This window comes from Geotrypetes seraphini, chromosome 2, assembly GCF_902459505.1.
Source record: "Geotrypetes seraphini chromosome 2, aGeoSer1.1, whole genome shotgun sequence".
Lineage (NCBI taxonomy): Eukaryota > Metazoa > Chordata > Amphibia > Gymnophiona > Dermophiidae > Geotrypetes > Geotrypetes seraphini.
This window is the reverse complement of record NC_047085.1, coordinates 103658437-103673112: the sequence shown is the minus strand read 5'-3', so window position 1 is coordinate 103673112 and position 14676 is coordinate 103658437. Positions and strand designations below refer to the sequence as shown.

The following is a 14676-nucleotide window of genomic DNA, read 5'->3' as shown; positions in this document are numbered from 1 at the left end:
TTCCCCTTAATATATCAAAAAGAACGGCTTGAAGTTCTTCATCTCCTTAGCTATTTTTTCCTTGTAGTCTCTTTTGGCCCCTTTTACTGCCTTATGGCACCTGCGTTGATGTTGTTTGTGCTTGTTCCAGTTTTTGTCCGTTTTTGATCTTTTCCATTCCTTAAATGAAGTTTCTTGTCTCTGATCGCTTCCTTCACCTCTACAGTGAGACACGCCGGTTCTTTGTTCTTTTTCCTCTTGGATAACCTTGTTGATATGCGGTATATATAGATTTTGTGCCTCAGTGACTGTGTCCTTATAAAGGGACCAAGCTTGCTCTAGCATTTTTACAGTGCTTATCCTCTTCTTAATCTTTTCCCCTACAATGAGTCTCATCCCCTCGTAATTTCCTTTTCGGAAGTTCAGTGCCGTGGCTGTCGTTTTGGACCGATGTTTCTCCCCTGTGTCCAGATCAAAGCGGATCATATTGTGATCACTGCTTCCCAGCATCCCTTCTATTTCTACATCTTGTGCCGGTCCTCGCAGGCCATTTAGAATTAAGTCCAGAATTACATTTCCTCTAGTATTTTCCTTGACAAGTTGTTCCAGGAAGCAATCGCCTACAGCATCCAGGAACTTGGTCTCTCTAATGCAGCCGGAGATGCCTAGGTTCCAGTCTATTCCTGGATAGTTGAAGTCACCCATGATAACTGTATTGCCTCCCTTGCTGTTGTGTTTAATCTCGTCTGTCATTTCTCCGTCAATTTCATCTGACTGCCCTGGGGGTCGATAGTAGATGCCTATCTTCGTTTCCAGGCCATTTGCTAACTTATCCATTAGTTGTGGCGTGTTCTCTCCAGTAGATTCAATTTCCTCATTGACATATATGGCAACGCCCCCACCTTTTTGAGCCACTCTGTCTCTGCGGTATAGTTTGTATCCCGGTAGTACAGTGTCCCAGACGTTTTCCTCAGTCCACCATGTTTCTGTGATGCCTATGATGTCAATGTTATCTTTTTGTGCCATGGCTTCTAATTCACCCATCTTATTTCTAAGGCTCCTTGCGTTCATGTACATACACTTGAGATTGCGGCCTGTTCCTTTCTTGCATTTCCTTCCCTCTTGTGTCCTTTTTGATCTGTCTTGCCTGTAATCCAGTGAGTCTTTCCCTCTATCTTCTTGCACGGTATCCTCCTGGTATACCGGTACCCGAACCATTGACTCTCTCTCGGTTGACTGTCGGCTTTCTCCTTCTTCCTAGTTTAAAAACTTGTCCACCCGCTCACTCTTTTCAGGCCAACGGTACTGTTTTTTGCTCCTCCATGTTACCAGTAGCTGACCTGGAAACCTTCCCTCTGACAGATTTTGTGGCAGAGGGAAGGCTTCCAGGTAAGCTGCTGGTAGCATGGAGGAGCGCAGGAATGCTGCCGTCAGCCTGAAGATAAAGGCCAGCAAGACTGCACAGGCTCAGGGTAGATGGGAAGAGAGGAAAACAGATACTACACCGTTGGAAAGGTGTGTGGGGAGGGATAGAAAAGATGCTGCATGGGCTAGGGCAGGGTTGGCAAGCTGTGGCTCTTCTCCCATGGTCCCCAGATCTACCAAGGTACCTGGTGGTCCAGTAGGAATCTTCGGGAAGGTGTGCGGCTCTTTCGCTCCTGCCTCCTTGTTGCTCCCTTGTAAAATGGCTGTGACCTCTCGCAGTACTACAAGAAATGCCGGTAGCATCCATTAAAGATCGCAGCAACCATTTTAGAAGGGAACAGCGAGGAGGCAGCAGTGAAAGAGCTGTGCTCCTACCACAAAAATCCCTGCTGGACCACCAGGTACATCGGTAGGCCCCAGTTAAGGGGAGGCAACTCAAATATGGCAGAGTAGATGGGGGCAGGAGTATTGTAGGATTGAGCTGCCATGAGAGGACCATGTTGCCACACACAAGGTCACCCTTCTGGACCCAGTATCTAGGTAGGCTCTTGCAGGGAGGGGAAATCGTGGGTTAGGAGAGAGAAAAAAGGGTTGGGGGGCCTGGAGATGGGAAAGAGAGTCTTGGCTGTTGGTTGGGGGAAGGGATGAGAGATGCAGAGCCCTAAGGGGGATTGGAGGGGAGAGAAGCTAGACCTTGGGGAGGGAAGAGTGAGAAACCTGGAATATCTCAAATCCCCTTCTCTACCCATTACGGCTCTTTGTAAATCTTGGGAGAATTGTTGGACATGGTGGTGGATAGGAGGGAGGGCGAAATATTGGATGATGTGGTGGAGAGAGAAGGATGGGACAGATGGAAAGGGATGCAAGAGGGAGGAATGTTGGACATGGTGGAGGGAATAAAGGGAGAAAAGCGGCATGGTGCTGGAGAGGGTTGACAGAAGAAGAAATGTTGAACATGAGGCTGGTGGGGAGGGGCAAAAGATACTGCCCAAAGGCTAGGGGATGAGGGAGAAATGTTGTAGAGGAAGTGAGAGAGATGCACCCTGGATTCCTCTTTTTCTACTCTCTTTGCAGCAAGGGAGGGAATGAAAGGGAAAACGATAGTGGACAATAAGAGAGAGGGAGACATGTTGTGCATGGGTGTGGAGGAGAAAGAAGAAATGCTCTGCAGGCATGAGGATGGGAAAAAGAGGAAGAATGGTCCAGGACAGAAGGGAGTGAGGATGCTGTACAATAGGAGAGAGGGAAGATCATGGTAGGAGGAACGAATGGAGAGCAACCACTTGAAGAAGAATTTGCAGAAGACAGGAAAACAGAAAAAGAGAAACTGGAACCAACTTGATGGAAAAATAAATCTCCAGACAACAAAGGTAAAAAAAGGAGTTTATTGACTGAAAAGGATCTGGGTGTCATTGTAGACAATATGATAAAACTTTCTGCCCAATATGCGGCAGAAGCCAAAAAAGCAAAATAGATGCTAGGAATTATTAAAAAAGGGATAGAGTTAACAAGACTACAAATGTTATAATGCCCCTGCATCGCTCCATGATAGAAACATAGAAACATAGAAGATGACGGCAGAAAAGGGCTACAGCCCATCAAGTCTGCCCACTCTGCTTACCCATCCCCTGTCTATGCCCTAATGACCCAATTTCCTTATCTTGACCCTCGTAGGGATCCCACATGGGTATCCCATTTATTCTTAAAGTCTGGCACGCTGTCTGCCTCGATCACCTGCACTGGAAGCTTGTTCCAATGATCAACCACTCTCTCTGTGAAGAAATACTTTCTGGTGTCGCCATGAAATTTTCCGCCCCTGAGTTTGAGCGGGTGCCCTCTTGTGGCCGAGGGTCCCTTGAGAAAGAAAATATCATCTTCCACTTCGACACGTCCCGTGAGGTACTTAAATGTTTCGATCATGTCTCCCCTCTCCCTACGTTCCTCAAGAGTGTAGAGCTGCAATTTGTTCAGTCTCTCTTCGTACGAGAGACCCTTGAGCCCCGAGATCATCCTGGTGGCCATCCGCTGAACCGATTCAATTCTGCGCACATCTTTACTGTAATGTGGCCTCCAGAATTGCACACAGTACTCCAGATGAGGTCTCACCATGGCCCTGTACAACGGCATTATGACTTCAGGTTTTCGGCTGATGAAACTTCTATTGATACAACCCAATATCTGCCTTGCCTTAGATGAAGCCTTCTCCACTTGATTGGCAGTTTTCATGTCTGCACTGATGATTACTCCTAAATCTCGTTCTGCTGAAGTCCTAGTTAAAGTTTCTCCGTTCAAGAAGTACGTCCTGCATGGATTTCTGCTTCCGAGGTGCATGACCTTACATTTCTTAGCATTGAAGCCTAGCTGCCAGGTTGAGGACCAACTTTCCAATGTAAGCAGGTCCTGCGCCATATAATTCTGTAAACTGCATTCACTTACTATATTACATAGTTTGGCGTCATCGGCGAATAGTGTTATTTTACCTTGAAGCCCTTGAGTCAGATCCCCTATGAATATGTTGAAAAGGAGTGGACCCAGGACCGAGCCCTGCGGCACTCCACTGGTCACCTCCGATGTTTTAGAGAGGGTACCATTAACCACCACCCTCTGAAGTCTGCCACTCAGCCAATCATTGACCCATGCAGTTAGTGTCTCTCCTAACCCCATCGATTCCATCTTGCTTGCTTGCTTAGCGACCTCATCTGGAGTATTGTGTTCAATTCTGGTCTCCTTATCTCAAGAAAGATATAGCAATGCTAGAAAATGTTCAAAGAAGAGCGACCAAAATGATAAAAGGGATGAACTCCTTTCGTAAGAGCAAAGACTAAAAAAGTTAGGGCTCTTCAGCTTGGAAAAGAGACGACTAAGGGGAGATATGAATCAAGTCAACAAAATCCTGAGTGGAGCAGAATGGGTACAAGTAAATCGATTTTTCACGGCTGAAAATTATAAAGACTAGGGGACACTCAATGAAGTTACAGGGAAATACTTTTAAAACCAATAGGAGGAAATATTTTTTCACTCAGAGAATAGTTAAGCTCTGGAACGCGTAAAAAGAGGTTGTGGTATGAGTGGATAGCATAGCTGGTTTTAAGAAATGTTTGGACAATTTCTTGGAGGAAAAGTCCATAGTCTGTTATTGAGAAAGACAAGGGGGAAGCCATTGCTTGCCCTGGATCAGTAGCATGAAATATTGCTACACCTTGGGTTTTGGCCAGGTACCAGTGACCTGGATTGGCCACCGTGAAAATTGGTTACTGGGCTTGATGGCCCATCGGTCTGACCAAGTAAGGCTATTCTTATGTTATGTGAAAAACTTAGGCTACCCCATGACATATTCAGTTCTTTAAGAAGTTTTCTCATATAAATGTCAAATCTTTTTTTTTATTTATCTCTGGAAACGAACGTGATGTAATTGCAGGGAAATAACTACAAAAATGTGTATTCTAACTGAGGAATAAATTAGGACACCCTACACCTTAATAGCTAGTGTTACCCCTTTGGCTGAAATAACTGCAGTGACACGCTTCTTGTAGCCATCTACTAGTCTCTGACAATGGTCTGAGGAAAGTTTGGCCCATTCCTCAATGCAGAATTATTTCAGCTGTGAGATATTTGAGGGGTTTCTTGCATGTACAGCCTGTTTCAAATCACCCCACAGCATCTCAATGGGACTAAGATCAGGGCTTTGACTCAGCCACTCCAGGATTCTCCATTTCTTAGTTTTCAGCCAGTCCTTGGTGGATTTACTGGTATGTTTTGGATCATTGTCGTGTTGCAGGGTCCAGTTCCACTTCACCTTTAATTTTCTTACAGATGGTCTCATATGTTCCTCAAGCATCCTCAGATACACAATAGAATTCAAGGTGGATTCTATGATGCTGAGCAGGGCCAGGTCTTACTGCAGCAAAACATGCCCAAACCATAACACTTCCACTCCATGTTTCACAGTTGGTATGAGGTTCTTTTCCTGGAATGCTGTATTTGGTGTACGCCAAACATGTCTTTTTCTAGTGTCCGAATAATTCAATTTTAGACTCATCTGTCCATAGAACACTATTCCAGAATTCCTGGTGTTTGTCTATAATCTCTCTGTCAAACTTCAGTCTGGCCTTGATGTTTCTCTTAGAGAGCAAATGTCTCCTCCTTTCACACCTCCCATGCAAGTTAATTTTGTGAAATCTCTTTCTGATTGTAGAGATATGCACTTTCACATCAACAGTAGCAAGAGCCTGCTATAGGTCCCATAATGACATTTTAAGATTTTTGAAGACTTATTTTAGCATCTTGCGGTCTGCTCTGGGGGGTCAACTTGCTTGGACAGCCAGACCTGGGCATGTTGGCAGTTGTTTGGAAAATCCTCCACTTATACACTATTTTCCGGACTGTGGAATAGCTAATGTCAAATTCTTTTGAGATCTTTTTAAATCCCATACCAGACTTATAATCTGCTACAGTCTTCTTTCTGAAGGCCTCAGCTCTTTTGATCTCACCATGGTGTTCACTCTCACCGCTGCAGTCATGAGCATACCAAACTAAATGTCTGAGGTTTAAGTAGGGCAAACCTCCTTCAAAATGCTGAGTAATGATGTTCTAATCATGTGCATCTGATGTGATACACCTGTGTAAGATTTGAGCCACTTTAAGTGAGAGGATATACGGGGGGTGTCCTAATTTATTCCTTAGTTAGCATACACATTTTTGTGGATATCTTTCATTTCATGAGTATATCAAGGAAAATATTTGTTGTTTACCTGCAATTACATCATTTTCTTTTCCAGAGATAAATAAAAAAAAAAAAGATTTGACATCTTTATGTGAACATTTCTTAAGAAAGAATTGCATATATCATGGGGTGTCCTTATTTTTTCACATGACTGTATGTTAGCTTTGGGAAATGGATTGTGTTCAATAGAGAAGGAAATGCATTTCTGTTTTTATTTCTCCAGTGTTGAAGTATTTGCTGTAGCTGGTGGGGATCCCCAAGCACCGCCACCGGAGGACCTCCTCCATAGTTGGCCAGAACTTACCTCCACCAAATGTAGTGGTCGCTTGGCAACATCCCTGGGCCACTGAGGTGCCAGCATTTGTGACTCAAGGACGCTGCTGCTGCCTGCGAAACTTGACAAAAGGCACCCCAAGCCACCTTCAGTGGAAGTCCTCAGCTGACATAGCTTGAGGGTCCTCATCAGCTGGAGTATTTATAATTTATGTTTACATTAGAGGTTCTGGCAGAGATCCATTTATAAAATATGTATTCTTCCCAATTAATATTTCCAAATTAATAAAGTGTCTGCTTATTTGTAAATGGTTCTCTATCAGAACTTTTAATCCAGTGGTCTAATTGAATGAAATAACTACTTCTGAAATTTATGGGGACGGATAGGGATGGAAGAGATTACTTGCGGGGACGGATGGGGATGAATTTGATTTCTGTCTCTGCGCAACTCTCTTTGAATACTGCCTTAAACTAGCATGCAATGCAAGAATTGGGAGAAGTGTCTCCTTTACACAGACCCTGAAACAAATTCATAGCCTATCAGATTTCTGGTACCACAGAAGCATCCTGAAAACATCCAATTTATAGACCTTCCAAGAAGAATCAGAGTCTCCCCTTGCCAAAAAAAGCCAGAAGCAATTCTAGCTGATTTATATGAAAGAGAGACACCACTTTCAATAAAAACAAGGGCTCGTACGAAGACACAGACTCATCAGTAAAGAACAAATAAGAATCCTAACACAATAGGGCTTGCAACTCAGACTCATCTGGCCAAGCGATCAGCAAATCACCTTTAGTGTTTTCTGTCCTTTCAATTTTGATAGAGTTCTGATTTCTTTTATCTTTATCTTTTTTGATTTTTTATAAGTACTGTATTATACATTACCTTGACCTATATCTTCAGAAAGGCAGTATAGCAAGTTTAAGGGTTCCTTTTACAAAGGAGTGTTAGGGCCTTAACGCACGGAATAGCGCGTGCTAGCCGCTACCGCCTCCTTTTAAGCAGGCAGTAGTTTTTTGGCTAGCGCGTGCTAATCTTGTGCGCGCACTAAAAACGCAAGTGCACCTTATTAAAAGGAGCCCTAAATAAACAAACACAACAATTTAACTGCTAGAACCATAGAAAATCTGTTTTTAATTTACGCTCTACATTACTATTAAGCATCCACTTACTCTAACTTGTGCGAACATAATATTCGTATTACATAAATACTCACTGACAATGTGCCCTGTCGTCTGAAATGCAAGCTCCACTATGCTTTCATCCTGGTCTGATGCAGCCAAGTGAAACACAGAAAAGATATTTTTCCACCCTGAACGAATATTGGCAGCTTGAGAGTTAACCATCTGTGCTATGCACCGTACAACCATGTCTCGAATGGTAGGAGACCTATGGAGTAAATAAATGGTTTATATTATTCTTGAGAAACATTTTCCTCTACTATCTTGATCAAACATTTGTTTTCATGTACTAAAGCAATGAAAGGAAAAATGTAATTTTTACTAACCCACAAAAACTGAAGATAAACACAGGCAGGAGTTAAAAGTCTTCATAACTCAGTTAATTGATGACTCTTACCTGTTTCTCTTCATTATATGTTCAAATGGCCTGAGGAAGTCCTTTTGGAATCGGAAATTAGCAAGTTCTCCTTTTTCTAAAAATTTCATCGACAACTGCCTAAGGGAGTCCACAGCAAAAATAGCTACATCTTCATTGGAATTGCAGCCAACCTAGTACAACAGAAGCAAATATAAGTGATACGCCGAAGGATATTGAAACAAAAACAAACTTTAAACCATTTTCTGAGCATAGTCAACACAGCTGAGCAAGTAGGAGTTTAAGGATCAGAAAGGTGAAAATTTTAGCATCTAGTATTATATCTTATGTGATTTTCAGTCACTGGGCCTTGCTTCTTCTATAATTTTCAGACAACAGAACTGTTTCTAAAAACGGTCAATTTTAATTCTGTGTTTACCCAAGTATGAGCAATCTGTATTCTTTGCTATTTCTTCCCTGTGGTATAAAACAGCAGTTCCCAAACTATGAGCTGCAGGGTTCCCTGGGGAGCCGTGACTAACGTACAGAGGAGCTGCAGATCATTCTAATATTAGACATCTTTTACAACAGTGTTTCTCAAAATGCGTTATTGAGCCGCTTGTTGGGGGTACGCTTTGGTGCTGCCCGATTCATTCGAATCGATTCACCAATTCACTTTGGTGAATGGATTTGTGTCCTCCAGGTCAAAGCAGCAGCAGCAGTGAACAGGCTGCTCCTGGTCTGCCCACTGGGGCCTTCCCTCTGTGTATCACTGATGACACGGTAGGGGGAAGCCCTGTTTACCGCTGTTGTTTAGGTTGGAGGCGGAGGGGGGGCTGAATCAGCATCAAATCTCATCACGGCAGAGGGGAGACCTCCGTGTTAACAGCAAACAGCATGTGAGAATCACTGCTGATACTGCGACCCGAAGAAGCAAGCCTTGGAGTGCAAGGAAGGATATCTAATGGCACAGGGGGAGGGAAGAGGAAGAAATATTGTGGCACAGGGGTGGAGAGGGAAGAGTGAGAAGAAGGAAAGATGGGGGAGTAGAGGGAGACATGTATGGTGAGGGGAGAAGATGAAATTGCAATTTATTGAAAAGATTTATCAACCGCCTATTCCTAGGCGGAATTATAGAAGTAACATACATAGAATAAAACAGATGCGACTTATACTGACATCTTAAATTACATAGGAATAATTACATTTTAGGGAGCCATAATTAAACAGATCCATATAGTACCATTCATCCTGAAGCCAATATTAAACGCACATCATTTATTGAAAAGCTTCTAAAAGTAGAACAGTTTTAAGTATTTTTTAAACTTCTGAATATCAGATAACGCCCTTAGCGGTCCAGTTAATTTGTTCCACAGCGTTACTCCCATGATGGAAATGGCAGAAGTTCTCATAGTGCATTTTTGAGATGGATGAGAGGAAGGGGGAGATGGTGCATGGAGGGAGAGAGATTTGAAACAAGGAAGGGAGAGAGAGAGAGGCATTGAACACAGAGGTAGATGAGAGGGAAAGAGAGATACACAGGAGGTAGAAGGGGAGAAGGAGGGAGATGTTGGATCCAGGAGCAGAATGAAGTGATGGAGAGATGCACAGAATTCTTTCAGGAGTAAACAAAGAGGTAGAAAGGGGTGAGAGGGAGAAATGTTGGATATGGTAGTGGAGAGGGAACAGAGGGAAGGGGATGCAAGAGGGAGAAATGTTGGACATAGTGATACAGGGAGAGATGTGGCATTGTGCTGGAGAGGGGTGATAGAAGGAGAAATAGACATGGGGTTGGTGATCTGTGGTGAAAAATTCTGCACATGATCCAGGAGATGAGAGAAGGAGAAATGTTAGACGTGTCAGTAGAGGGATGGGAGAGATGTATCCTGGATCTCTCTCTCTTTCTTTCCCTACACCCTTTGCAGTAAGGGATAGAGAAAGGGAGAGATGTTGAGGGAAATGGTGGGGAGGAAGCTCAGAAACATCTTTGGTGGGGAGGAAGCTCAGAAACATCTTTAGGATGGAGACTGTGGGAAGCGCCTGGACCCTATTCAGGGACACCCTGCAGGAAGCACAGAGAATGTACGTCCCCAGTTTCAGGAAAGGCTGCAAGAACAAGCGATCAAAGGACCCGGTTTGGATGTCAACAGAAGTAAAGAGGGCAATAAAGGACAAAAAAGTATCCTTCCAGAGATGGAAAAAGGACCCAACGGAGGAAAATCACCAGGCGCACAGGAAATGCCAAAAGGAATGCCACCGGGAGGTTAGAAAAGCAAAGGGGAAATACGAAGAGGGGCTGGCCAGGGAGGCGAAAAACTTCAAGGCATTCTTCAGTTACGTTAAGGGGAAGCAACCAGCAAGAGAGGAGGTGGGGCCGTTGGACGATGGGGATAGGAAGGGAGTGATTAAGGAGGATAAAGAGGTAGCTGAGAGGTTGAACACGTTCTTCTCGTCGGTTTTCACGAGCGAAGACACATCTAATATACCGGACTCAGAGGAGCTCATGAGTGGGGAACAGGCTGAAAAATTGGAACACATAGAGGTAAGTAAGGAGGATGTCCTCAAACAGATAGACAGGCTGAAATGCGGCAAATCACCGGGCCCGGACGGGATCCACCTAAGGGTTCTGAAGGAACTAAGACAAGAAATAGCGGGCACAATCCAGCATGTTTGCAACCTATCCTTGAAAACTGGTGAGGTACCAGAGGACTGGAAATTGGCGAATGTCACACCTATCTTCAAAAAGGGATCGAGGGGTAACCCCGGGAACTACAGGCCGGTGAGCCTGACTTCAATTATAGGGAAGATGGTGGAAGCTATGATCAAGGACGGCATTTGCGAGCACATCGAGAGGAATGGCCTACTGAGAACAAGCCAGCACGGATTCTGTAAGGGAAGGTCGTGCCTAACGAACCTTCTGTACTTCTTTGAGGGAATAAGCAGTCAGGTGGACAATGGGGAACCCATAGACATCATTTACCTCGATTTTCAAAAGGCTTTCGACAAGGTGCCACATGAAAGGCTGCTTAAGAAGCTGTGGAACCACGGGGTGGGAGGGGATGTGTACAGATGGATCAAGCACTGGTTGTCGGGTAGACTGCAGAGGGTCGGAGTAAAGGGTCAATATTCTGACTGGCGGGGAGTCACAAGCGGTGTGCCACAGGGGTCGGTGCTGGGGCCGTTACTCTTTAACATATTTATCAATGACCTGGAAAAGGAGGCAAAGTGCGAGGTTATAAAATTTGCAGACGATACCAAACTGTGCGGCAGAGTTAAGACCAGGGAGGAGTGTGAGGACCTACAAAGGGACCTGGACAAGCTGGAAGACTGGGCAAACAAATGGCAAATGCGCTTTAACGTGGACAAATGCAAGGTCATGCATATAGGGAAAAAGAACCCGTTGTTCAACTACAAATTGGGGGGGTATTGTTGGGAGACAGCAGACTTGAGAGAGACTTGGGTGTGCTGGTGGATGCATCACTGAAGCCATCTGCACAGTGCGCAGCAGCCTCGAAAAAAGCCAACAGGATGCTGGGCATCATGAAGAGGGGCATAACAACCAGAACACGGGAAATCATCATGCCATTGTATCGAGCAATGGTGCGTCCACATCTGGAATACTGCGTTCAGTATTGGTCGCCGCACCTCAAGAAGGACATGGCGGTACTTGAGAGAGTCCAAAGGAGAGCAACGAAAATGGTAAAAGGGCTGGAACACTGCCCATACGCCGAGAGGTTGGATAGGCTGGGGCTCTTCTCTCTAGAGAAGAGGAGGCTCAGGGGAGATATGATAGAGACCTTCAAGATCATGAGGGGCATAGAGAGGGTGGATAGGGACAGATTCTTCAGACTGAAAGGGACAGCGAATACGAGGGGGCATGCGGAGAAACTGAAGGGAGATAGGTTCAAAACAAATGCAAGGAAGTTTTTTTTCACCCAAAGGGTCGTGGACACTTGGAATGCGCTACCGGAGGAAGTGATCAGGCAGAGTACGGTACAGGGATTCAAACAGGGATTGGACGGATTCCTGAGGGATAAAGGGATCGTGGGATACTGAGGGAGGAGCTGGGATGTAACACAAGTATAGAAAGCTAACCAAGTAATGAGTATAGAAACCAAACCAGGTCGTGCATGTGCAAGACTGGAAGGTTAGGACTTCGATAGTAAGACAGGACTTAAATGAGAAACCAAGGTGGCAAGGGAGCCTCTTCTGGTGATACAGACAGGTCGTGACCAGTTTGGGCTGCCGCGGGAGCGGACTGCCGGGCAGGATGGACCTATGGTCTGACCCGGCGGAGGCACTGCTTATGTTCTTATGTTGCCAACGGGGGTGGAGAAGAGAGACAAAAAAGTTGGACTCATGGAGGGACAGAGAGAGATGTTGGTTGGAAAAGGGAATGAGGTCTGGAGGAGAGGAAGCGTGCAGGAGGCAGAAAGAATGAAATATTGGAGGCACAGTCAGAAGGAAGTGCAACAAGAGACTCATGAAATCACCAGACAACAAAGGTAGGAAAAATAATTTTATTTTCAATTTAGTGATCGAAATATGTCAGTTTTGAGAATTTATATCTGCTGTCTATATTTTTGCACTATATTTTTCTGTTTTTCTATAGTTGTTACTGAGGCGACATTATTTATTTTAAAGTCATCTGACTTGACCTCTTTGAAAAACCCCCCAAATATAAATGATAATTAACATTTTCTCTGCGTACAGTGTGCTTTGTTTTTTAAAAATTTGGTGGCTGCCATTATGTATTAATAAGATTATATTGTGTGTACATGAAAAATGGATGGAAGAAATTGCATTACAATTAGTACTATTATTATGGGAATGGGGTCAGGGGTGGAGCTTGGGGGTGGGGGATACTCGGTTGATATTTGTTAGACTTAAGGGGTACTTGATTTGAAGGAGTTGTGAAACTGTATCAGATTACAGAACTATTGTTTGACATGGGGAGCTGTGGAAAAAATTTTTAAACATTAAGGCTATTCAGGAGGGGTTCCCTGAATGGAAAGTTCTTAACTCTCAGTATAGTTTGGAATTCCTATGCTTTCAGGCGGATTTCTTGGGTCACCAAGCCACACAGTGGTATAAATTGTTGTATGGGTATTTGAATAAAAAACAAAAAACTGTTCTTAGGGATATTTGGAGCATTGAGATTGGGCACCAAATTTCTGCCTCTCAATGGCCATGTTTTTGGTCTTGGAGAATAAAAACTACAAGGTCAGCATCTATGAGGCAGACCTGGTTCTTTTTGTTGCATAGAGCTTTTTGGACCCCAGTTCGATTACAGAAGTTGGATAGCTCTAGGTCCAATAGATGCTGGCATTGTGGTTTAGAAGCTGGGACATTAGACCATTAAATTTTTTTCTGTCCCTATATAAATGCCTTTTGGAAGTTAATTTGGTCCCAAATTAATTCATTGTTAGAAAATCATGTTGCCCTTTCATATGATACTACCGTATTTTCACGCATATAACGCGCGCGTTATACGCGTTTTTACCTACCGCGCATACCCCTCGCGCGTTATATGCGTGAGCGCGGTATACAAAAGTTTTAAAACATAGTTCCCACCCCGCCCGACGCCCGATTCACCCCCCCAGCAGGACCACTCGCACCCCCACCCCGAACGACCACTTGCACGCGCTCCCACCCGCACCCGCATCCACGATCGGAGCAAGAGGGAGCCCAAGCCCTCTTGCCCGGCCGACTCCCCGACGTCCGATACATCCCCCCCCCCCCCGGCAGGACCACTCGCACCCCCACCCCGAACGACCGCTCGCACGCGCTCCCACCCGCACCCGCATCCACGATCGGAGCAAGAGGGAGCCCAAGCCCTCTTGCCCGGCCGACTCCCCGACGTCCGATACATCCCCCCCCCGGCAGGACCACTCGCACCCCCACCCCGAAGGACCGCCGACTTCCCGACAATATCGGGCCAGAAGGGAGCCCAAACCCTCCTGGCCACGGCGACCCCCTAACCCCACCCCGCACTACATTACGGGCAGGAGGGATCCCAGGCCCTCCTGCCCTCGACGCAAACCCCCCTCCCCCCCAACGACCGCCCCCCCCAAGAACCTCCGACCGCCCCCCCAGCCGACCCGCGACCCCCCTGGCGACCCCCACGACCCCCCCACCCCCCTTCCCCGTACCTTTGGTAGTTGGCCGGACAGACGGGAGCCAAACCCGCCTGTCCGGCAGGCAGCCAACGAAGGAATGAGGCCGGATTGGCCCATCCATCCTAAAGCTCCGCCTACTGGTGGGGGCCTAAGGCGCGTGGGCCAATCAGAATAGGCCCTGGAGCCTTAGGTCCCACCTGGGGGCGCGGCCTGAGGCACATGGGCCCAACCCGACCATGTGCCTCAGGCCGCGCCCCCAGGTGGGACCTAAGGCTCCAGGGCCTATTCTGATTGGCCCACGCGCCTTAGGCCCCACCAGTAGGCGGAGCTTTAGGATGGATGGGCCAATCCGGCCTCATTCCTTCGTTGGCTGCCTGCCGGACAGGCGGGTTTGGCTCCCGTCTGTCCGGCCAACTACCAAAGGTACGGGGAAGGGGGGTGGGGGGGTCGTGGGGATCGCCAGGGGGGTCGCGGGTCGGCTGGGGGGGCGGTCGGAGGTTCTTGGGGGGGGCGGTCGTTGGGGGGGAGGGGGGTTTGCGTCGAGGGCAGGAGGGCCTGGGATCCCTCCTGCCCGTAATGTAGTGCGGGGTGGGGTTAGGGGGTCGCCGTGGCCAGGAGGG

The 14676-nt window shown here is 46.2% G+C and overlaps 1 protein-coding gene across 1 annotated transcript in view; it reads right to left on the bottom strand.

Annotated features, from left to right (window-relative positions):
* ARFGEF1 (ADP ribosylation factor guanine nucleotide exchange factor 1) overlaps positions 1-14676 on the bottom strand; it is a 382919-nt gene that overhangs the window by 104082 nt on the left and 264161 nt on the right. The window contains exons 26-27 of the mRNA XM_033933351.1: positions 7980-8131; positions 7618-7790 (exon numbers count right to left, since the gene is read on the bottom strand). Of these exons, the coding sequence (XP_033789242.1) occupies positions 7618-7790; positions 7980-8131 (325 nt within the window). The remainder of the gene's footprint in view (positions 1-7617; positions 7791-7979; positions 8132-14676) is intronic.